The sequence below is a fragment of the Etheostoma spectabile genome, chromosome 5 (assembly GCF_008692095.1).
Source record: "Etheostoma spectabile isolate EspeVRDwgs_2016 chromosome 5, UIUC_Espe_1.0, whole genome shotgun sequence".
In the NCBI taxonomy this organism is placed as follows: Eukaryota; Metazoa; Chordata; class Actinopteri; order Perciformes; family Percidae; genus Etheostoma; species Etheostoma spectabile.
The window spans coordinates 13,134,785-13,157,369 of NC_045737.1; the positions used below are offsets into that span (position 1 = coordinate 13,134,785).

General features: G+C 40.6%; 3 protein-coding genes across 4 annotated transcripts; all 3 read left to right on the forward strand.

The window, feature by feature from the left end:
• The first annotated feature begins 1,809 nt into the window (after positions 1–1,809).
• Positions 1,810–4,714, forward strand: LOC116689878 (natterin-3-like). The gene is given in 4 exon segments (XM_032516530.1): positions 1,810–1,901; positions 3,146–3,242; positions 3,512–3,913; positions 3,916–4,714. Coding segments are annotated over 3 exon segments (1,179 nt in total). The 5' UTR covers positions 1,810–1,901; the 3' UTR covers positions 4,596–4,714.
• Positions 4,715–7,990: 3,276 nt separating this feature from the next.
• LOC116689515 (natterin-3) lies at positions 7,991–10,857 on the forward strand. The gene is made up of 3 exons (XM_032516074.1): positions 7,991–8,072; positions 9,076–9,189; positions 9,711–10,857. The coding sequence occupies exons 1-3, from the start codon at positions 8,034–8,036 to the stop codon at positions 10,797–10,799; spliced, it is 1,242 nt and encodes a 413-aa protein (XP_032371965.1). The 5' UTR covers positions 7,991–8,033; the 3' UTR covers positions 10,800–10,857.
• A 1,225-nt stretch (positions 10,858–12,082) lies between these two features.
• On the forward strand, positions 12,083–16,859 carry ptrh1 (peptidyl-tRNA hydrolase 1 homolog). 2 transcript variants are annotated; one of them, XM_032516073.1, is made up of 6 exons: positions 12,083–12,262; positions 12,622–12,747; positions 14,229–14,448; positions 15,476–15,575; positions 15,815–15,860; positions 16,367–16,859. In XM_032516073.1, exons 2-6 carry the CDS (start codon positions 12,640–12,642, stop codon positions 16,643–16,645), a joined length of 753 nt encoding a protein of 250 aa, XP_032371964.1. In that variant the 5' UTR covers positions 12,083–12,262; positions 12,622–12,639; the 3' UTR covers positions 16,646–16,859. The 2 variants fall into 2 exon arrangements, with proteins under 2 accessions (XP_032371964.1, XP_032371963.1); XM_032516072.1 differs by lacking the exon at positions 12,083–12,262 and having other exon boundaries at positions 12,553–12,747.
• Positions 16,860–22,585: the final 5,726 nt, after the last annotated feature.

The window sequence follows — 22,585 nt, forward strand, 5'->3', positions numbered from 1 at the left end:
TATACAACTACAAACATTCCCACTGGAAGCTGGGTTTGGGAATTCAAACCAACAGCACCATGAGTACCTTATTTAATAGCTAAAAGCACTTTTATGATAATGTCCCTGTATATTTAGTTATATATTTTGTCCTATTTGGCTACTCCCTTATCAGTGATGTCACACACAATAACTGTTTCCTATCAGCTGCTAATCAGAAAACCTGCCAAATGCTTGTTGAATGTTTCCTGTCAACCGCGGTTTTCCACTCATTGGGATTCAATGTGAATTCAGTCTGAATACTTCTTGTTCATGTAGGGAGATAACTCAGGGAGGATTTGTCTAAAAAGTTGAAACCAATGGAACCAATTAGAAAGATTATTTTGGTTTGCAGGTGGAAATTTCTCCTAAAATATGTCTTACTTCTTCCTACTGATACAGTGTAAGGTCAACGTACTATACTGTAGCATACTGTAAACACTGTCTCTTGGTTTGTATTGTTCCACAGGTGTGTATTAACACAGAAAACATATTGAAAACATAGTGCCTTACACTTTCATATCTACTGTTCAATATATCCATATATGGTTTATTTCTAAAAGGTTATCTTCATTATCCCAACGCTGGATCACTTCATTTGATGACTGCCAGGGTATGTGATAATTCAATATCATGTTATATAAACTTTAGTGTTCATTATTTTCAAACTATTGTATTTAAGGAGCTCAGGAAGAATGGCTGCTGCCATGCAGGAGCTAAAGAGGATCCTATAAACCAACAAAATAATGAATCATCATGAATTTAATCAAAAACTGACAACTGGATTGTTAGTTTTGGTTTAATACATATGAAGAGAGTAGGTTTTCCTGATATATATCTTGTACACTTTTGCAACATTTGTTGTCCAACTGACTATTACGGCTGTTACATCATTCTTTCATTTTAAATTTGAATTTGAATTTAAAAGGGTTTCTTGACTACAGAAACATGTCTCCTTGAATTCAGCTATTCTTGTCATTCTCACATCTGACACTAGGTATGCATCACCATATCTTGTAAAGGATGTCAAGCTCAACCTAAAATTCAGCTTAGAAAGACTGGGCTCATGTTCTTTTTGGAGAAGGGATGCCCCACTGAGACTTGTCCATCACTATAGATAACTGAACGGCAATCGTAGAGCGCAGACCTCCGCCAAAGCCATGACTTTTCTCGCAATGTTAAAGAACCTGAAACATTATTTATGCATCCGCCCTGTGATTCGGATCGGCTCCACAATTCAATGGAATCTTCCTTGGGCCATGCTGCACACTTCCACCTACTTCCATGAAAATCAGGATAGAATTTTTTCCCATACTCCTGCTGACAAACAAACCAAGAAACCAAACCAAAACTTGATATCCTGGCGGAGGTGATTGGAGGGGATGCTCTTACATTTTTGATGACACCTTACCCTTGTTCCTACTAACGTTAAATGCACTTATAAGTCTGTTTGGACCAAAGTGTCCAAAGTGCTAGATTAACATAATGGAATGGTATTGAGTCTGTGAGCATACAGTTACAGTCAATAGACTGAGCCAGTAATTGTCTGTTAACAGAATCATGCATTCATGTATGGAAAAATCTGGTCTTCATATATGGGCCAAAATCTAACACAGAAAATTGAACAGAAATCCATTAATACATTTTTGCAGAGAAAGCATTAGACAAACTAACAGGGAGGAAAAAGTAACTCTTTAGAGAAGAGAAATTCAATCTAAGGCAAGAAAGACACTGACAGCTGTTCACAAACCCACTGCACCAGTTTCAGTTAATTGGTCAGACAGATGAAAGTGCACAGTGTGCTTTTATAGTTCAGCCATAAACCATGTGCATATAAACCTGCAGGCAAGGGGCTGTGGACTCAGTAAGGATCCACTGTAAGGGTGAGTGCTGTTCTGTCTCTTATCAATCCGACTCAGGACAATCACTGATGATCACGATCAAGTGGCAATCTCCAGCATGTTTAAATTGGTTATAGCGCTTTTCTCTCACGATGTAGTGTTTTTTGTTAATTATGTTGTTGCAAAGATGTCTCAAGTAAATAAAAAGATCTCTAGATATGTTTGTATTTACCCATCTACTTCCTTTCTAATTGACCCACTTGGAATAAATAGAGTTATGTTTTAATTATATTGAACTGAAATTAGAAATCTAATTATTAATAATGACTTGTAATCAAAATACAGTTATGATACTTTTGTCAAAAATACAGTGATTACATTTCATGGGGGAAAAACTGACGAGTTGCTCCTACTTAAGAAAACCATTTTGTTTGGTGATGATACTGATTTGATCTCTGCTGGGGAAAAATTGGAACAACTCATAAAGCATAATATTTTTTATTTACTAAAGGATAAAGATAGAGAAAGGGGGTAGGACCTGACAAGTTGTTTATGAACTTCTTCCTACTCCTTTTTGAACATGGAAATTACTTTCAATAATTTTGGAAGATTGTGCTGAGAAGTACATGACCTTTTTTTAATTACATTTTAACTATATATACTGTATGTATGCATGAACGTATGTACCGTAAATATTTTTTAATTTACATTTTTGTTCAAAATAAACTACTACTACTATTGAAATAATTTATTTATTTTTATTGTATCATACATAATTCAAAGTTTATTTCTCACACATATAAGTAATATGTAGGGAAATGCAATGTAGCATGCTCTAAGGTTTTGCTTTAAAAAGGGTTAAAGATAAATGAGAATAAAGACATATACATAAAAATAAGATGAAAGATTGTACATATATGTAGATGAGTAAAATGTATTTTATATGCGTCAAAAGTGTCAATACTTGCTTGAAGTTTTTTTCATACAAAATAAATGTCCCTGGTGGATTTTGAACACAAATTCCAAATGGACACACACACCGACCGACAACTCCTTTTAACCTTCTGGTATACAGTTATTGAGTGTGTTGTGTTGTTTAACACCATGTGTACTGATGATGAGTCAGAGGTTGTAGATAATGTGTAACACTGTGAAAGACAAAGAATTTTTTTGAAAAGAGCAAAATGTTCTGAGCAGAAATGTATTAAGCGTTATGACTTAGAAATGTATTTCACATGTTGAATTGAAAACTTTATGACTGAAAACCTTTTGTGTTTCATTTCCAGATGAAGCAGCAGTCCGTGTTGTTGCTGCTGGCCCTGCTGGCTCTGTCCTCAGCCAGTCTGCAGGACATCGTGAAGAAGAGCTCACAGCACAGGAAAGGTAAACATTTCATATATTCCACATTTCTTGTGACATAAATAGACGCAGATGGTAGCTTTGAGTTGCAGCTGTTGTATATACAGTACCTAACCAAGCAGGCTAAATTAATTCTGAAGCAGATGTTTTCCAGATGTTCCAGACAGTCTGGTCCCTGGTGTCGGGTCCTTTGACTCTTGCTAAGCTAATTTTCAGTTTAATTAGTTTTCCTTATTGTAGCATGTGTGTGGTTAAATGTGTAAACTGTCTGTCTAAATGTCTTTTTTATACAGTTTCCTTACTGAACCCAGAGCTGGAGGGTGTGGAGCCTGAACCAACTGGCAATGTGGTGTCGGGTCCTCTAAATCCTGCTGACCTGGAGCAGCAGCAGGATCTCCCTTCCGCCTACATGTTCGGTGATAACGTCAACTTGGAGTGGCTGACATGGGGCGGCTCTGTGCCCAACGGAGCCGTTGCAATCTACAATGGCTACACCCAGCGCACCGACTATGTTTGCAAGTACAAATGTGAGGCCGGCTTCTACAACCCCAGCCTGGGCCCCTATTGCCGCTACCCCTACGGAAACAGAGAGTATTACGCCCCAGAGTTTGAGATCCTGGCCAACAAGGACAACTTTGAGTTCCTGGAGTGGAAGGACGGCTCCTACGGTTCCGTGGCCCAGCATTCAGTCGGGACTTGCCAGGTGCTGGCATCTACGTTGGGAAGAACAAGTACGGCCTCGGGAAAGTTGTTCCTCAGTTCGAGGCCTTCTTTCTGCCTTGGGAAGGAGATGAGTATTGGTACAAGAAATACCAGGTCCTGGCCATCAACAGAGATGTCTACAGCCAGCAGATCACTGACGTCAAGTATGCCATCGATGAAGTCGCCATCTTCCAGTATCCTCCTGAGACCATGCGCATCTCCGGTGTCACCAACAACGACTGCCAGACGGTGGTGAAGACAGTCACCATCTCAAAGACCACAGAGGTGGAGACCACCTGGAACATCGGACGATCCACCATGTTGGGTGTCACTGGCAGTATCACAGCTAAAATCCCCTTCATTGGCTCCGGTGGCATTGAGCTAGGTGCGGAGAAGACGCTGCAGTTCTCCAGGGGAACCACGGTGGTGGAGTCGCTCAGCCACTCCGTGTCTGTGGAGCTCAGCATCCCGCCTAACCACTCCTGCAAAGTCCGTATGGAGGGACGCAAGTTCAAAGCCGACATCCCCTACACAGCCCGCCTCAGCCGCACCTACCGCAATGGAGAGACCCAGTGGACGTCCATCTCGGGGAAATATGACGGAGTCCAGATTGGAGAAGTCCGAGCTGTGGTGGATCGCTGTGAACCGGTAGCTGACGCCAAGCCGTGTCCTTAAAAGACTGATGGAAAACTCAACAAAAGATATTTTTTAACAACATTGGATATTTGTGATATTGAAAGCAAATGATGTGTCACAATAAAAACAGATATGCCATGCACATGCTGTGTGGTAAATGGAAAAGTGGAAAATGTATTTTGTGTCTTTTTGTGTCTATAAGAAAACTTTACATGCTGCAAATACATTTTAAAATTAAAATAATCTACCAGTTGCATTGCATAGTTTTAGTTGTTGATTAAGCAAAAACAAGAAAATGGAGATGGTGAAGAAATAAATGCATATAAATAAGAATTAAAGGTGCTTAAAAAGAACAAGGTGGACTGATTCACAGTTGTTAGTGACAATGTCTTTTTTCATTGGTACAGTAATGAATTTAATAGACCTAATACAGTACATATTCATAAAAGATAGCATACACAAGAAACATAAGTGCTTAGCAACAGAATAAAGGACAATGTACAGTAAGGAAAATAAGTATTTGAACACCCTGCTATTTTGCAAGTTCTCCCACTTAGAAATCATGGAGGGGTCTGACATTGTGATCATAGGTGCATGTCCACTGTGAGGACATAATCTAAAAAAAATAATAATCCAGAAATCACAATGTATGATTTTTTAACTATTTATTTGTAAAATAAATAAATGCCTCTGTGCCTTTAAATATAAAGGCACAGAGCTTAAAGTAGTAACAGTGGCAGTAGAGCTAAAGCTAAAAGCAAACTACATAAACTAAAGGCCAGCCTGAATAAGTAGATATTCAGTTAAGTTTGAAAAGTTAAGAATATAAAAGATAAAAGATCTTGTGTATTTCTAATGTATTTCTAATGTAGCTGGTTTTCCACAGTCTTGAAGCGTATCACCTGAAAGCAGTTTATCCGCTTGTTTTGTGGGCTGTTTTCTGGTAGACATTAAACCTGCTTAACATTTCTGGGTTAGCATTGTCATGAGCATTTTTTGCATGCTGGTGTTAGCATTTAGCTCAAAGCACAGCCTCACAGAATTGCTTGGATGACTGTAGACCCTAGTCAATTTTTTACAGCACTAATAGTATTAGTATTAGTCGTATTAGTGATAGTATTGGACACAATGCTTCTGCATGTGAATTAATAAAGAAGTCAAATACGGTTTGCCTTCCCATTTACAAATTTGGATTGTAACGTTCAGGTCTGACACTGAATACAGTAATTATAAACCTTTCACTCTGCAAATTAAACAAATACTTTCCTATATGAGAAAAAACCTGCCTTGTTTCCCATACAATCAGGTCAAAATGAGATGGTCAGATCAATATGCATCTGGATAATACAAGGAATCTGAACAACGTAATATAAAGTTATCTCGTTGCATTAAAGACAAGTTCACAGTCCGCTGAATGCTGAAGCAGCTGAAGGCCGTGACAGTGCCGTTTTGTCAATGTAAATGACTTTTACACCGCCTTGTTTCACACAGAGTCCCCATTTAGACTTAAAGAAATAAATTGATAATAACTTTCTGTCTCAAGGACGCACAGAGATGGCCATGACATCAGCGATTCTCAATGATAGGGCTGTATGTGCAGAACAATGTTCTGGTTGAGCGACTTATCGTCTGGTTTAACCTTGGCAGCTGGAGCCATTACGTAACAAGGACCTTCTAATCAATGACCCACAGTGACAGTGGATCTAATCACTATGTTCCCATCCAAAGCTTATCTAAACATGCTATATCTTGTCATCAATCTAAAAATGGCGCCATAGCACTTTGGACATCATGCAATCCTCTATCGCCCCGCAGATACGGGCGTTAAACCCGGGCAAATTTATTTATGAGGCACTTTTAACAGTGTCATCAAAACAGTAAATTTATAGCAGGAGGAGGGAAGAGGGCTGTTTTCTAAGCACTGATCAATAAAGAACCCTGTTATCATTATCAGCAGGAATTATCGTTTTACACTCCTTGATGGCTGCTGGTAGTTGTTTCTAGCCGAGGACAAAGAATGATGGCCTTGACCCAACGTATCTGTTGCTCGTTCTGGTTCTGCAGGGAACCAAGACAACCCGGTACACAACAAAATAAGACCAATGTCTGACTTTGATTTTATGCTTGTGTCTGTGCAAAGTTTGTCACTTGAGAGGTGTTTTTACAACCTCTCCTAGGGGGAGATGTCTGTGCATTACCCTAAAATCACACATTTGAGCACATATCATGCGAGCTACAGTTTGGACCTCAAAAATTCAAAAGCCAATCGCTGTCTATTTTTAATCAACAACAACAAAAAAATCTGTGCAGGACTGTCAGTAATAGAACGAAAATCCAATGTAGCATTGAATCCCCACTTCGAGGCGCCAGTGCTTCCCGTCTGCATCTGCGTGAGGCTCAAACATGGTTCAATCAATCTGGAAGTTTCTCGCCATCTTGATGATCAACCTTGCGCAAACAGTGATGGTGTCCAGGGCGTGAGGTCGGATCAGTCCCTTTTTTCATTCATGTACGAAGACCATGTTAGGCAAGTTTTTTAAATAAAAAGTGTCTGAATGGGGACTTTAAACAAATCACACATGGCCGACAGGTTGACAGGTGGAACCTGGAGTCTGACTCTTGATCTCAATTTGTTGCAATTTGGCGCCTCAAAATTAACAATTTCAATAGCTAAAAGTGTTCTATAAAGTGTAACCTATAAATTTTAAGGGTTAAGTGTACACTCCACACACTGTGTACAGGCTAGTCTTAACAAAAACAACAGAAACACAATTTTTTTTTTACATTTTCTGCCACAATGTGCAAACTTGTAGCTGCTTTTTTTTTTTGGGTGACAATTCTATTACCCACAATGGACTCTAGGCTATATTATATCAAATGATCTGAAAGCATGGAAATCATTATTTGGACATACAATGGGTTTTTCATCTGGGCTAGCAAACAAACAACAATCTGCATGAGCGTGTAAAGACTGTATAAACTGTAGATATTGTTTTATTCAAATGATATGCTATTAAACAAATCCAAATGTTAATGTTAAGCCCTTCAGTAGTCTAATGACATGATACATTATGAAAACTGTATAAAGAAATTAGATCATGAAGGTCTCTGTTTTGAATCCACACCTTCCAGGGAAAGCTTGTCTTCTTCTCACTGTCTTTGTGTCTTCTGTCTTTGAGCAAGGCAGCGAACCTGAGAGGACGGAGGTTGTACTCATCAGCTCCCAATGAAAAACCAAACATGCCTTTCAATCTCCCTTACACGAATGTTAAACTAGTTAATATTGGAGGAATTCTTCATTTCAGAAACTCCATGTGCATTTCTGTTCTGCTCTGAATTCTTCTTATAACTCAAACTGAGCAGCAGGAAAGAAAAAAACACCTCTCTCTCTCTCTCTCTCTCTCTCTCCTCTCTCTCTCTCTCTCTCTTGGTTTATTATGGGCAATAAGACTGCAGTGAGGTTTTAAAACTCAGCACATGCTGCAGGCAGCGTCACTGCATGAGGAACCTGTCGAGGTAAAAGCTGCTTCTCTGTCTCTGAATGAAGGGCTGATCAACAGCTTTCTGTCTGATTATTCTCCTACAGGTCATGGAATTGATTGACAATCAATAAACGGACCTCAAATATTTGATTTTGAAATCATTTGAACATTGCGGTTATTTGTTTTCCCTGTTTTTGTTACTATTTCTTTTTTTTTGTTACTAGAAAGGGTATCCAGAAACAATTTAATAATACATGAGGGGGCATCCAATTATTAATACTGTTGACTTAATTATATATGTAGCGGCTTTTCCTTCAGTTACACAAAGCGATACATTTTATTTTCATGCTGTATGTGAAATCATTAATCCTTCCACCATTTGTTTAATAATATTACAAAGTTGTGTTTCTTTTCACTGATTTCCTTTATTGTTTAAGCATTTTGTTAACTGAGATGGTCTTTAATTTAACAATGTTCTTGAATATTATTGGGGCCAAATTGTATGCAACATTGGAGGAGACCACTCAATCATAAATGCTGACTGTTTGACATGAAATTCATGTTTTATTTTTAAGTTCGAAGAGCCATCTCAATCCTCAACAAGTTGCTCATTACTTCCAGCTCAAGGTGTGGTTCCTAATAACTAATGACTTCATTAATTTTTGCATTGAAATACTTGCTCTAACTTAGCCTTCATCTATTCAGAAAGCATAACAACATGTAAAGTACAAGATAGACTGATTTGCTTCTGAAAAAAAGACAGTTTGGGTCAATTTTTTTAATTCATTACAAACCAGAAATGAATGAGAAACATGAAAGAATCATGAAACCATTTTTATTTAACGTTGCTCCCTTTGTTAATTAATTTCCCCAATAGTCTTGTTGTTCAATTAGAGCTGAGTCGAACAGCTTCTTAAAGGAAGCCATGACCAGCCTCAACCATAACCTAGAGTTTTTACTTTTGTAGGTTCGATGAGTTTTTTAGCTAAATTTCCAGTGTTGCTGACGCGCCGCTTGTGTTTCCCCTCCGTGTCCAGATGAGGTGGTGCGTCGCTGGTGTCTTGGTGGTGCTGCAGCTCTGCAGCCCGGCGGTGCTGTCCGCCTCGCTGCTCTACGTCTCCAAGGTGCAGGACGGCAAGAACAACCCAGCAGTAAGTCACGTTAGTCATGATATCACAGTTTTATCTGGGCAGACCATCAAACAGAGAGTTCAAATATACAGTATGCTATGCACTTTAACACAACAGTGATGTCTGCAACTCAAAAATGACCATCAGCATAAATGAAAAACATATTAGTCACAACCAACAGGCCAATTTATAATCGATATCCATCCAAGATATAATTAGACTCATGATGAATCTATTTTTATTTACATCTCGCAACCCTCAATCTGTCAGCTGTGTGCATCCTGCAAGAAGCAATCTGCCCCTATATACAAAGTGCACAGGGAAGTATGTGGACAATGTTGCTTGTGTTACAACTGTATCAGTTGATTTACAGCAAGTGTATCAGGTTTAACTACATTTTATTAGGGTGATTTTCACTTTAATTGTTACATTTGTTTTGATCCTGTTTTCTCAAAGTGTTATGAGTCAGCATTCTCTCAGTCTCTCCTGAAAAAACGTTTTACACCAAAACCTATTGCCAGTTTCCATATGTCTTTCCAGAGCCATGGCTGAACCCCACACTGGGAGACGTTGTCCCCTCCCGTGAACTCACCAAGCCTCCTCAAATCAGAGAGATCCCAGAAACTGAGACCTCCTCACATTCCTCACCCATGTTTGGTGAACACGCCAACCTCAAGTGGGTGACGTGGAGCGGCTCCCTCCCAAACGGCGCCGTCGCTATCTTCAACGGCTACACCGAACGCACCGACTACGTGTGCAAAGTCAACTGCGAGTCTGGCTTCTACACTCCCAGCAAAGGGAACTTCTGCCAGTACGCGTACGCTGACAAAGAGTACGCATCCTCCAAGTTTGAAATGCTGGTCAACGTTGACCACTTTGAGTTCCTGCAATGGGTTGAAGATTCGTACGGGTCGGTCCCCAGCTACGCCATCAAAACCTGTCCCAACTCCGACATATATGTGGGCAAAAACAAGTACGGTCTTGGCAAAGTGGTGACCCAACACGAGGCCTTCTTCCTTCCCTGGGAGGGCAGTGAGTACTGGTACAAGAAATACCAGGTTCTCGCTATCAACAGAGACAGCTACAGCCAGCACATCTCTCACGTGGAGTATCTCATCGACCAGATGGAGCTGTTCCACCATCCTCCGGAGGCCCTGAAGCTCACCAAAGTCACCAACCTCGAGTGCACATCTGTGGCGAAGACTGTGAACCTGGAGAAGACTAGTTCGGTGGCAAAGACCTGGGACATTGGCAGAGAGACGCGCAACGGCACCATCTCCACCATGAAGGCCAAAGTGCCCATCCTCGGCCCGGGGACCGTGGACTACACCAAGGAGCAGACGGTGACCTTCTCAGAGGGAACCAGCATAGTGGAGTCCATCAGTCACTCCGTCTCCGTGGAGCTGGTGGTCCCGCCCAACCACTCCTGCACCGTGAGGATGGACGGCAGGAAGATGACGGCAGACATCCCCTACACTGGCAGGCTGAGCAGGACCAACCACAACGGAGAAACCCACTGGACGTACATCACAGGCACGTACGACGGCGTGAGCGTGGGCGAGATCAGCGCCGTGGTGGAGAGGTGTCAGCCGGTGACAGACGCTGTTCCCTGCTCCCCAACCCAAGGCTGATTATCAGTCAAAAGGCAAATGTTGAAAAAGTTGAGAAAAACTCTGTTTTCCAAATAAATATAATATAAAGTTTTTTTTGTGTGTGTCTTCCTGTAACTATGTTGGCCACCATTGTCACTGACTGGTCTGATTATTTATTCCACTGACTTCTTGTCCAGTTACAAAGACAGAGCATCAATATTTCAAAATGATATTGAAATAAAATACCACAAAATATTACAAATATGCCAGGGAATTGTAAACCTATTGTAGAATTAATAAAAAAAAAGCATTGGTTAAATCCTAGGTACGTTTTTAATTAGGTGACTCAAAGTTCTTTAGATTTAAGAAAGCATGCAAACCTTTAGAGTGTTGTAGCGGAGGTAAATGGGTTATATTGATATAGTTTATGTTACAAAGTAATGTTGGAAAGCGAATAATATCTAAGTTATTTGTTGATTCCATTTTTTATATTCAATCTAAATCTGACAATTAGCTAGAATTTTTTTAGAAAGTTATTAAATAAATGTAATAGAGCAAAAAGTAAAATAAAAATGGCTGGTTTAAAAACAATGTAGTGGGTTTTAATAAAAACATGATAATGATTTTTACATTCCTATGATTCAACATCAAAAGGCAGTTAAAACTAGGCTGCACGATATGAGGAAATTATCTGATGGCCATTATTTTGACTTCATTTTTGTATCATTATTCTCATTTTCATTGAAAAATGTTAAAATCTAAAAAAAGAAATTGATACATAATGTGATTTTTGTGAGGATCTGTAGAAAAAACAATATTTTTTTATTAAGTCTGTACAATTTGTAGGCTGGGACATCTCTGCGGCACCACAATACTTAATTCAGAATGGTTTGACACATTTCACATTTAACAGATATGGGGCCCCACCTGCTATATTGCCCCCCCCCCAGTTAAAACAGTGGAGCCCTAGTTAAACAGGATACACTGCAGCAGGTGATGTCATTATCCCAAATTAACTCCCAATTAGTTCAAGGTGTGTTAATCAGGAAAATCACAGGTGTGGTGATGGGTGGGACACCGACCCCCACCAGTGGGTCCTAGCTGACCCACAACAGCTGTGTTTTCTTTTTAATACATCATCTGAAATCATTACATTTGTTGTTCGAGAAGAATTCTAATATGTAGTTCTCAGTAGCCAAGTTAGAGGGCGCTGTGGCCTCTCAGAGGAGGAAACCCAGTTCACTCTGTTGTCTTTCTAACACTCTTTGACTTTTGTGAAACAGACATGACATTTCAGGACCTATGGACAGGACCTAGCTACTGTATAACGTCAAATATGACATGAGACTATTTAAAAAAAAAGAAGCATAAATTCTCACTCTATACGTTATCAGCTTATATGTCAACCTCACCGGTTTGGAACCTATTTCGTGGTTGTTTTTAAGTGCCTCTGTTGGTGTTGTGCTGTATTGAGTCAGTTAGCTAGCTAGCTAGCCAACAAGGGACAGCAACGTTAACCTTTGCAAGATAACTTAAAGTTCACACCGTTGTGATATTAAAAGTTGATGTTAAAAGTTTGATTTGCTTTTCTCTTGAGTTACTTATATAACGTTGCTATTGAAATGAAGGCAAATACAAAAGAATTTAGCTAAAGTTCGGATACATTAAATCCCATTGAGAAATCACCGTAAACATACAGAGTATTCTCATAGGAAATGTCTTTTCATCACGGCAAATCACTGTGAAAACGTCTGAAATTTGACGTAATGGCAAGTGAAGACAGACTTTTTTTATGGGCCGATTGATAAAGGACACCGTTTTAAGTAGATTTTATCGTAATTTGTCCCTCTTTTTTATGAAGCTGTTGAACTTTGTCACGATGCGACGACTTTTAACACGAGTCATAAACCGAGTTTTGCTGAGTGAGTACTTTACACCATTGATGGGAATTGAAGCAGAAATACACACACAAGGCCGCCGAAAGCTAGTAAGTGTTTAACCTCACATCATCTACATTTTGATGACTACACTGTATATACATGTATAGTTGTTTAACTTTGAATATTTACTAAGCCAATATCGCAAATCAATTTCACTGGATTGGTAAATCCCGCCAAACACCATTCAAAAATCTGACAATGTAGTAGGTCTACTGTTTTGCTTATTGGTCAAAGTATCCCTCCCATAATATACTTTTCCATATAGATTTTTCGGATCAGTCTAAGACCCATTTAAATTCGGTATACATTTCATTAAAGCAAAGTGCTGCATGCTGGATATCAAATTAAATATTGAGCTGTTGCAAGGCTGCGTTAAATTGATAGATTTTAAAGTGGAGTTTGGCTTGTTATCTGCTTTTGTTGTACTACCAGTGAAATTCGACTGATTGGTCTAATGACATTTTCTCCAAGTTTTGCCAGAAAAATGGATTTGATAGAAGACAGAGCATAAACAAAACAGCCAAGATATGCGTTTAATTTTCATTGTGGCACCATAAGGACAATCATCTTGCCTTTCTGTTTTCTTTTTAATAACTTGTTATATTCCTCATCTTTAATGTACTTTGTCATTTAACCTCCAATGTGTTAACTTCTCCTTGTCTTTTTCCACTGTGTCTTGTTAAAGCAAAAATAAATGAAAGCATTGTGTGTAGAGGCAGAACACAATGTTTACAGTGTGGCAGCAGCCAAAGGGTCTAATACAATGTAGTCTATAGTGTTTCTGTTAGCAGAGCTGTTGCTGCTGCCAGTGGATCAGTACCATCAGTACAAGGCAGAGGCTGAATATGTGTTGTGTGTTTATGTCAGCCTCCTCAGCTGACTTTAACTCTCTTTGGCTTTTCTGAGGAAGAATTGTTATTGTAAAAGCAATATTCCATTTGTCATTCTCAATCATCTGATTATAATTGATTCAACAATGAAGCACACAGAGGAATAAGGTGTATCAGGCTTTGGAAACATAGACAATACTTTTGGTTTAAGTCACTGCTATTATTTATTTCTGTTCATTTCTGTACTTAGTTGTTTCTGTTGTACTGCTGCAATAAAATAATCAATAAAAGTGTAGCCCCTCTTGTCTTGCTTTAAATGTTTTTAAAACAAAGAGGTATATAAGTTAAAAGAGAATGAAAATGGAGACGGTACATTTTTTTTTAACTTTAAAAACAAAATAAGAAACAATCATGGGGAAAATACAAATATAAAACAAAGGAATAAATTCAGGCAGAAGACACAACATCAGAAGGGAATAATAGTGTTTGGCCTGCTTTCTAGGCATTTCCTTTTAATATGTGATAGTCCAAATGAAAAGCAAGACCTTAATATGTATCTGAAAACCTGTTTATTGCTACTCATCTGTTTTCTCCATGTCAAACCTAATATAAAGATAATCCCGTCAAACGTACTTAAATTAAACAAAATAACAAAAACAACACAAAGAGTAGCTTTCAATGTTGCTTCTGTGTGACAGGTGGTGGGGCTGGGTAACCCAGGGATGGAAGGTACCAGACACAGCGTCGGCATGGCAGTGCTCGGCGCGCTCGCTGCCCGGCTCGGCGTCGCTGACCGCTGGCGTGGCGACAAGCATGTGTCCGGTGAGGTCATCGTGTCAGAGGTACAACAAACACATGTGGTGCTGCTCCGTCCCAGGCTGCTGATGAACGTCAACGGCGTGTCAGTGGCCAAAGCAGGTTGTGTGTGTGTGTGTGTGTGTGTGTGTGTGTGTGTGTGTGTGTGTTGTGTGTGTGTGTGTGTGGTGTGGTGTGTTGTTGTGTTTTCTCTCTCTCTCTCTCTCTGTGAGTGTTTATTTTCATTTTGAGTATTTATGAACAAAAGTGGGCTCAGGAACAGACTCTCATCGTCTCACCCTCTGCAGCGCTGTCACTAATTGGTTTTGTGCAAAGTGCTCTATAAGCAAATCCGATTCCTCTCTCCGTCCGTCTCTTTTCTTTGTCATTTAATAAATTGCCTCTGTGGGACAAATCTACAACATGCAGCATCAGTGTCCGAGCTGGGGATTTTCCAATGAATTAGGAAGCTTGAAAATGCTTAAAAAGTGCTTGAATTTGACATTGGAAATGGTGAAGGAACTCAAGCAAACAAGCAAAAATCTTGTCCACACTAGCTGCTTTTCTCTGTCAACTTATTGTCTTTTGTTTGGTCTATTTGAGGAACTTTTCCTCAACGTTTGCATGGATACAACCCATCCACTTTCAGTGGAGTTCAAGCCGCTCTCTTCTGGTCGTAGATATAGATACCCTAAGATCAGAACTAACCAAGCAAAAAAACTCATTCATTCCTATGGCTATAACCCAATAAAATAAGATGTAGGGAGGGGTATGACTGAAGGAATATATGTTAAGTAATGGGCAGTAGTTTTATCTATTTATTTATGATATTGTGCAATATACTCCTTTTACTCTGTTTTATTTATTGATGTTATGTGGTAGATAAATGGTGCTGTAGATATCTGGATCAATGTTTGTATTGTGGATTATGTGTCAAAATGTCTGTACTGTACAACAAATTGCGTCTCTGGGACATTAAAGCAATGTCTAAGTCCTCAACTTTGGAAGAAAAGTTTATTTTAGGCTCTAAAAACTAAGAGCCATTTGGTTGTTTGCCAAAATGAACAAATGAAAAAAGGTAGTTAATATGTGGATATACATTATATTATCGTTGAACATTTGATCCAAAGTGTCTGTCTGTCTTCTCTAGCTGGTAAATACGGCATCAGGCCGGAAGACATCCTGCTGGTCCACGATGAACTGGATAAACCTCTGGGGAAAATCGTCATTAAACACGGAGGAAGTGCCAGGTGGGTTTCATTCATCATGTCAACTTAATACTTAGTTTGAAGGTCTGGACCTGAATGCTGGTGGAGCTCCCTCCCTCTAAGAAATAATAACCTAAATGCATTGTTTTCTCATTATGTGACGTGATTGACAAGATTCAGTTGTGCGAAAACAAACATTGGGATTAAAATATAACAAAGTTGTTGGATTCTTAATGTAATCTTTTGTGGAAAACTTCACCTGAAATTCCTCTCGTTCACAGAGGTCATAATGGAGTCCGCTCCTGTGTAGACTGTCTTCAGACTGATGTAAGTAACTGTACACAACATTACAGGTTTGAATTGTTTCACAAGAGAAACACTTATTCCAATAGTGATTATTGATGAGAAAATGTTTTTCAAGTACTTTATTCATCCAAAAAGAACTTTTTGCCAAAGATGTTAAGTATACATAGCAAAATTAATGTATACTTGCATAGTAAAATAAAATCCATACATATTTTACGTTTGCTTGATGCTGAAACGTTTGCCCCTGAAAAGAAAAAAAGACATAAGACAACGAAGGGCACCGGGTAGCTCACCGGGTAGAGCGTGCGCCCAAATAGACAGGCTCAGTCCTTGATGTTGCTGCTGTGGGTTCGGTTCCTTTGCTGCATGTCATTCCCCCTCTCTCCCCTTCCTTCTGTAAGCTGTCATGACAAAATAAAGGCCTAAAAATTCCCAAAAATTAATCTTAAAAATAAACGGGTAAAGAAAACTTTTTGTCTTTTCAATTTCATAAACTCAAGCGCAGGATTGTCTCACGTCTCTCGCAGGTGATGCCCAGACTCCGGGTCGGCATCGGCCGGCCGACGGGGAAAACGCCGGTGGAGCGCCATGTTCTGGGCCGGTTCTCCTCAGAGGAGAAGAAGGTTTTGGAGTCTGTTCTGGTCCAGAGTGTGGACCTCCTCCTCTCCCAGCTGTCACAGGAAGACTCCCAACAGGACTCCCAGCCCCCCTCCTCACCAGCAGGGGGCAGACAAGCAGCACAGCAGAGGAAGGAGCTGGAGCGCTCATCCTCCCCAGCTGAGAACTCTGCTGCTGCTCAGTGCTGAAGCTCAAAATGCTCAAAAACATGAACATATACAGAGCGAGCATCTTTACTGAGACTGTATTTATTCTCTGCTGTGAATTAAAGGACACATGTTTCTACAGAGCAGGACAACCACTGAAAATGTTTGATCGGTTGTCCTACAACAGGAGTGTGACCACAAAGAATCGCCCAAATGATCAAAATAAAAGGATGCTGCCCCCTTGTCTTAAAGCAGAGCTGTAACTCATTATGTGTATTGCTAATTACCATTGATCAGGTTGTGTTTTCACATTTATTTGTCTAATTTTGGGTTAGACTAATACTTTAAAAACCTGTCAACAGATTTCAGTTACATGTGGTGTAACAACCGGCCAGAGGCAGAAGAACAAGTCATGTTTTTGAGCCAAGAATCGATTATGGATATCAAGATATGTAATTTCTATACATTTACTCTGATTTAAAGTAAGTTGATAGGACTGTGCATCCTTAGAGAACTCGTTCCCCAAGGGGTACTTCTGCTGTTGCCAGGGGGCGTGTGGAAACATTGTGGAGTAGTTCACTGATTTGAAAAAATTTAAATTGAAAACACAAAAGCATAACCAGGTAGCTAAAAGTCATACAAAAATGATTGAAATAAATACTTAAAGTAAAAGTTAAAAGTGGTTGGAATGGTAAAGTATTGCATAAGAGACTTAAATGGTTGCCAAGAGCACCGACTAATCACTTACAATTGCTAAAAGTAATGGATAAATGGTTGAAAAATTCAGCTTCACTCCAAGAAATAGTAACACGAGGACCAAACAAACCTAAATACTGACAGTTTAAGTATGAAAAAATTACGTGGTACGTGTGTTCATCTGACAGGACTGAAGGAGTTCCTCAGAGTAGAAAGGGTGGGAAAACCACTGCCATCTTATTTGGAACATGAAGTATAACAGCAACAGCATCAGGCCTCATTTGTGTATATTTTGTAGTGGCATTTTAAGCTAATAGACTCCCAAGTGATGCAGTTCCAGCAGAGTCAAGAATTGAACTGGAAGAAAACATAAAAGCTCTTTTCTTAAAGCTCAATTTCTCCTCTTTTGTATGTAAAAGTGACAGCGAGCCTCCTCGTGCTGCTGTCAGCCGAACGTACGCTTCTCCCCACGCGCTGCTGTCTTCCATCTTGTCCTCCTTGAAGTGGCTCTTTTGGCTTAAAACATATTGATTCCTCCCTTTTCCGATTGTCACACTAATTACGCTCTTCATCAATTAGTTGTCTTTAATGAGTTGCATCCAGTCAAGAGGCGCACTGCGTTCTCACACTGCAGAGAATGCCGGTACAGGGAGGGGTTCGGCGGGGGAGGTTGTGGACAAAAAAAGCCAGAAAAGAGCATATAAAACAGCGGAAAGAGGCTGACGAGCTGCTGAATGAGGGAAATCAATACAAAGGAGGCCAGTAGATTGCGATGGAAGGCTGAAGAAGAAAGGCAGGCGAGAAACAAAAGGGGCCAAACATTGTTTAGACCCGGTTTGTTTGAGGCCTTCTGTCCTGCTGTAGCTCAGAGTCACAATAGCTGCAGGGACAAACTTGTGGACATGAGGAGGACGCGGGGGGGGGGGACTTCTTCACTCTATAACACCACACACATGAACACCCCTCACCCTCCTAAAACCCGCCCGTCTTTCTCTGCTGTGACCCCGTTGAGCCAGCCTTTGCCTCCATCAGGCCACTTTCCCAGCCCCTCCTCGCTGGTCAGCTTTAGGAGGCTTTACCAGCAGCTTCAATAACTTTTCTTCTGCGGGGGTCAGAGGTCAGAATTGGGGCCGGACACCTGGGTCTTTAGAGGAGAACCTAAATTTATTCAGGAATGGGACCCCCAACCTTCCCCCCCATGCTCTACGGCCAGGCGTAGCTGGGCTATCAGTGGCCTGCTGGGGGGTCTTCCCACAGATATGCTAACTCTGCATTAACACAAAGCACGCCCACTGACTCCACTGATACTGGGGATCACTAATTAAGGAGAGCTAAATTAACAGAGTGTACACACATTTGGACTGCAGATGGAAATTAGCCCTCGGGCTACAATCTGGCACATTTACGTGTACTGTTGTGCTTGTTCATCAATGTGCATTGTCCTGAATTAATAAAATTAAAAAAAACATTTACTGTCTTTTAAAGCTCTAATCTATATGTGTTGGCCATGCTGGCAGCGTGGCTCCAGGTTTGGCGATGATGTGTCGGCCAATCACTTTGATCCAGACTGAAATTCCTCAACAACTATTGGATGGATTATCATAAAATTTGGTTCAAACATTCATGATCCTGAGCATGAGAGGTTTTGCATCACCACCAGATCAATAGTAGAATGGCCGTTCAGACAGAAGGAGCTCCCATGCTCCGTCTGTCCGGATGGCCCCTCTTCTGTTTTCATCTGTTGAAGGTATTTATGCAATCATTGCTGACCAGTCATTCATGTCACTGGTTTTCCTGGTTCCATTATGCACCTGCATCCTGACACTTCCTTACAATTCCTGACTACAGTCACCTTATGTTACCTTGAGAACCAGTTCCACCACCAAACTGTTGCAGAGGCATGTGGTGCCAGAAGTGTTGACAAGAGTGACTCTTATCCTGCAACTGAGGTCTTTGAAGTCTACTGCAGACATCTGTAGTCCCCCAGTCTATATTCACGACGTTCCACATCTGGATTGTTCGGGTGCCACTGGATATTCCTACCGGATGTCACTCTTTTTGGCCAGATGTCCGTTACCTTACGCTTTCATTATGTTGTAATTTTAAACTTTGCTGGATTTCTGAGGACTATGGGTAACTGCTCCTCAGATCCCTGCAGGGTAAATCCAGACAGCTAGCTAGACTATCTGTCCAATCTGAGTTTTCTGTTGCACAACTAAAACAGCCTTTGAATGTACATACGTTTCACCAAAACAAGTTCCAGCCCAAGGCTATTTTGCAATAGACACCATGGCTCTGTCCGGCAATTAGCACCGCCCAAGGCAATGTGATTGGTTTAAAGAAATGCCAATAAACCAGAGCACGTTTTCCCCCCATCCCGGAACGCTGTGTTGACTTGCCACACCCACTTCTGCAGCGCTGTGGAGGAAGGTCTGACAATGCTGGACTAGTGGTCCCCAAACTGAGGTCCAGGCACCAGCAGGAGCCCCCATGAAAAGTGACCAGGACCTCACTCACAATGTTTGGCAGAACATATCCCCACATCCTCTGTCAACAGATGTTTTTTGGCAGATATCAAAGTCTACATTCTGGGGTCTTTGTTGTATTTTTGAATTCAGATTTCCAGCAGCTCCTATGGAACAAATCTGGATAAATAGGATAAAACTGACATGATGATGTCTGGAATCTAATTCTAATCTCTATAAACTGTGTTTGAATGTTAAATATGTAGGCAACGGGAAAATATTTTGGCATCAGGAGCATTCTGGTTTCCGTTTGTAGTCAGAGTAGGATTAGTCTCACATTGCCGGGTCTACCCCCACAGCGCTGTGGAGTAAGGTCTGGCTTCACCATTTAATATTAAATGAAGTTAACTGTTCACACAATTCAGTAAGGTGAGCTATTTAAATTAGCAGGATACATGGTTAAACCTCATTTGCTCTTACCAGTGTATCGGCGTGTGTACTTCGTCCACAGTAATCCCACTAATCGATCCCAAAACGTCCCAGTTAGATACCCGTAAACATATTTTTTGTAAATCTTTACAATCACGTTCCAAAAACAACCAAGCAGGCCTGCCTTGTTGCACAAGCTAGTGTAGCATGCTAGCTCCAAGTTTGTTGTTTGTTTGTTGTTTCCTGTCGCGAAAAGATTTTGAGGCAGCAGCAACACACATATATAATATATTTACTAAGGCTGCACAATCTACCGTTTTTTATACACACATTGCGAAAGGCTGCGACATATGGCAGACACTCAGAGGTCGTTTGTGTTAGTTGAAAGAAAATATCAGCATATTTATATACACAGTATATATCAGAAAACTGCACTGTCATTCTTTTTTAGTGGTGCCTTTTTAATATTCAATTTAATGTTCAATTTGATCAATAAAAGAATGTGGGAAAGGATTTCCTTTCATCTGTTTTTCAAATTCAACAAACAATGTGTTGAAAGCAACAGACATGCAGAATGGAGTACACTATATAATATCTGTTTATGTATTGCTCACTCAACAATGTTATTGGATATCGCATATTTTCCCTAATATTGTGCAGTTCTAGTATGTATAATATTTCCTATAATGACTCATAGTGTCTCAATGGCCCAGAGTAGTGACCTTACTGTGCTTCATGTTATTTGTATCCCCATTAGACTAAAGGTAACCCTCATGATGTTCCTGTAATATGTCTGCAGGGACCGGTATATTACAACATTCCAGTAGGGCCCTTAAAGGTCCCATGGCATGAAAATTTCACTTTAAAAGTTTTTTTAACATTAATATGAGTTCCCCCAGCCTGCCTATGGTCCACCAGTGGCTAGAAATGGTGATAGGTGTAAACCGAGCCCTGGGTATCCTGTTCTGCCTTTGAGAAAATTAAAGCTCAGATGGGCCGATCTGGAATCTTGCCCTTAATGAGGTCATAAAGGGAAAGATTACCTCCTTTTTCTGTGCTTTGCCCGCCCAGAGAATTTGGCCCACCCATGAGAGAGAGACATCATGGCTTTCAAACGTGCAAAGTGGCAGTTGGTCAAGGCCACACCCCCAGCCTCCACCTTGCCCCCCCCCCTCTCTCCTCCTCAAAAGCTACAGACTCAGAAATGGCACATAAGAAGGAAAGCTCATTGTGGGACTGGTTGTGGCTGTAATTCTGCACCAAGGCTCATTTTTGGGATAGAGACTTGAGATATGGTATTAGTGGACCACTACAGTCTGTATAGGGGGACCTTTAAGTGTCTTTCAGTATCACTACACTCTCTTTTTTCATGAGGCGTATTTATAGAACAGACTAAAGCCGTTGTGGTTTGCCATGGCACAGCCGCGTGTTACAGTGAATCCAGGGGATCCTTTTCTCATTCGTCTCTTTCTGCTGAGCAAGCATTAATAACGCGTCCTTTTCCCCTTTCATAGCCATAATCTCCAGTGATCTCGGGCCTCCCGCACTAAATTATTCTTACAGGGCCATGAAAAGGCAGCAGCGGGGCCCTTTAAGAGGCAAATGAGCATCCAACGTGCAAAGATGTTCCCAGCAACGGAAATGTTAACTCGCCGTACAGAGCAGAGCAGGGCGGAGGGGACACACTGACGTGTCTGATGAGAGGATGAGGAAGGGTCCGCCATCGCCAGAAAGGCAAAGCCTGCTGGGTAATTTACCCGTTAACCCCTTGTCTAACTGTTTACATTTGGCTTTAAGCTGATGGTTTTGATCCACTGTGGACAATAATAATAATACAAATACAAAAATATCAAGAGTTCATTGTTTCATGCCCAAAATGACAAGTGCTTCAGACCATCATGGGACAGTTACACTCACAACTGAAACCCAAAGTAAAGGTATTCCTCCATGGTGGATAGCTTTGTATTTGGCCTGGTGAAAGCTGTTACAGCTGTGTTTTTATTCGCACATTTTTACAAACATTTTAAAGTCTCACCTTTGAAAAGCCGAATGGAAAAGCCAGCATTTGATTAAATCTTCTTCTTGTTCGAGGTGTTTTTTTGGACTGGTGGACCTACCTAGCCTGGTCCTAACAGACTCTGGTACGTTTCATTTGCACAGAGAGTCTGCCCACTCTCCATTGACAAGCATTAACATCCTTTAAGGCGGGTACTCTGTTGAAGTTTAAAACTATTGGATCTGCCCAGAGCCTCTCTGGATCTGCCATAACCCATCGCTAATGTTTGGTCCTGATGTCGACTTAGCATCACTAGCGTTAACCTTAGCCAACTCCTTCACCGCTAACGGAGCAACACCAACTAAGGACTGCTGTTTTCAACATCATTTACTTCAG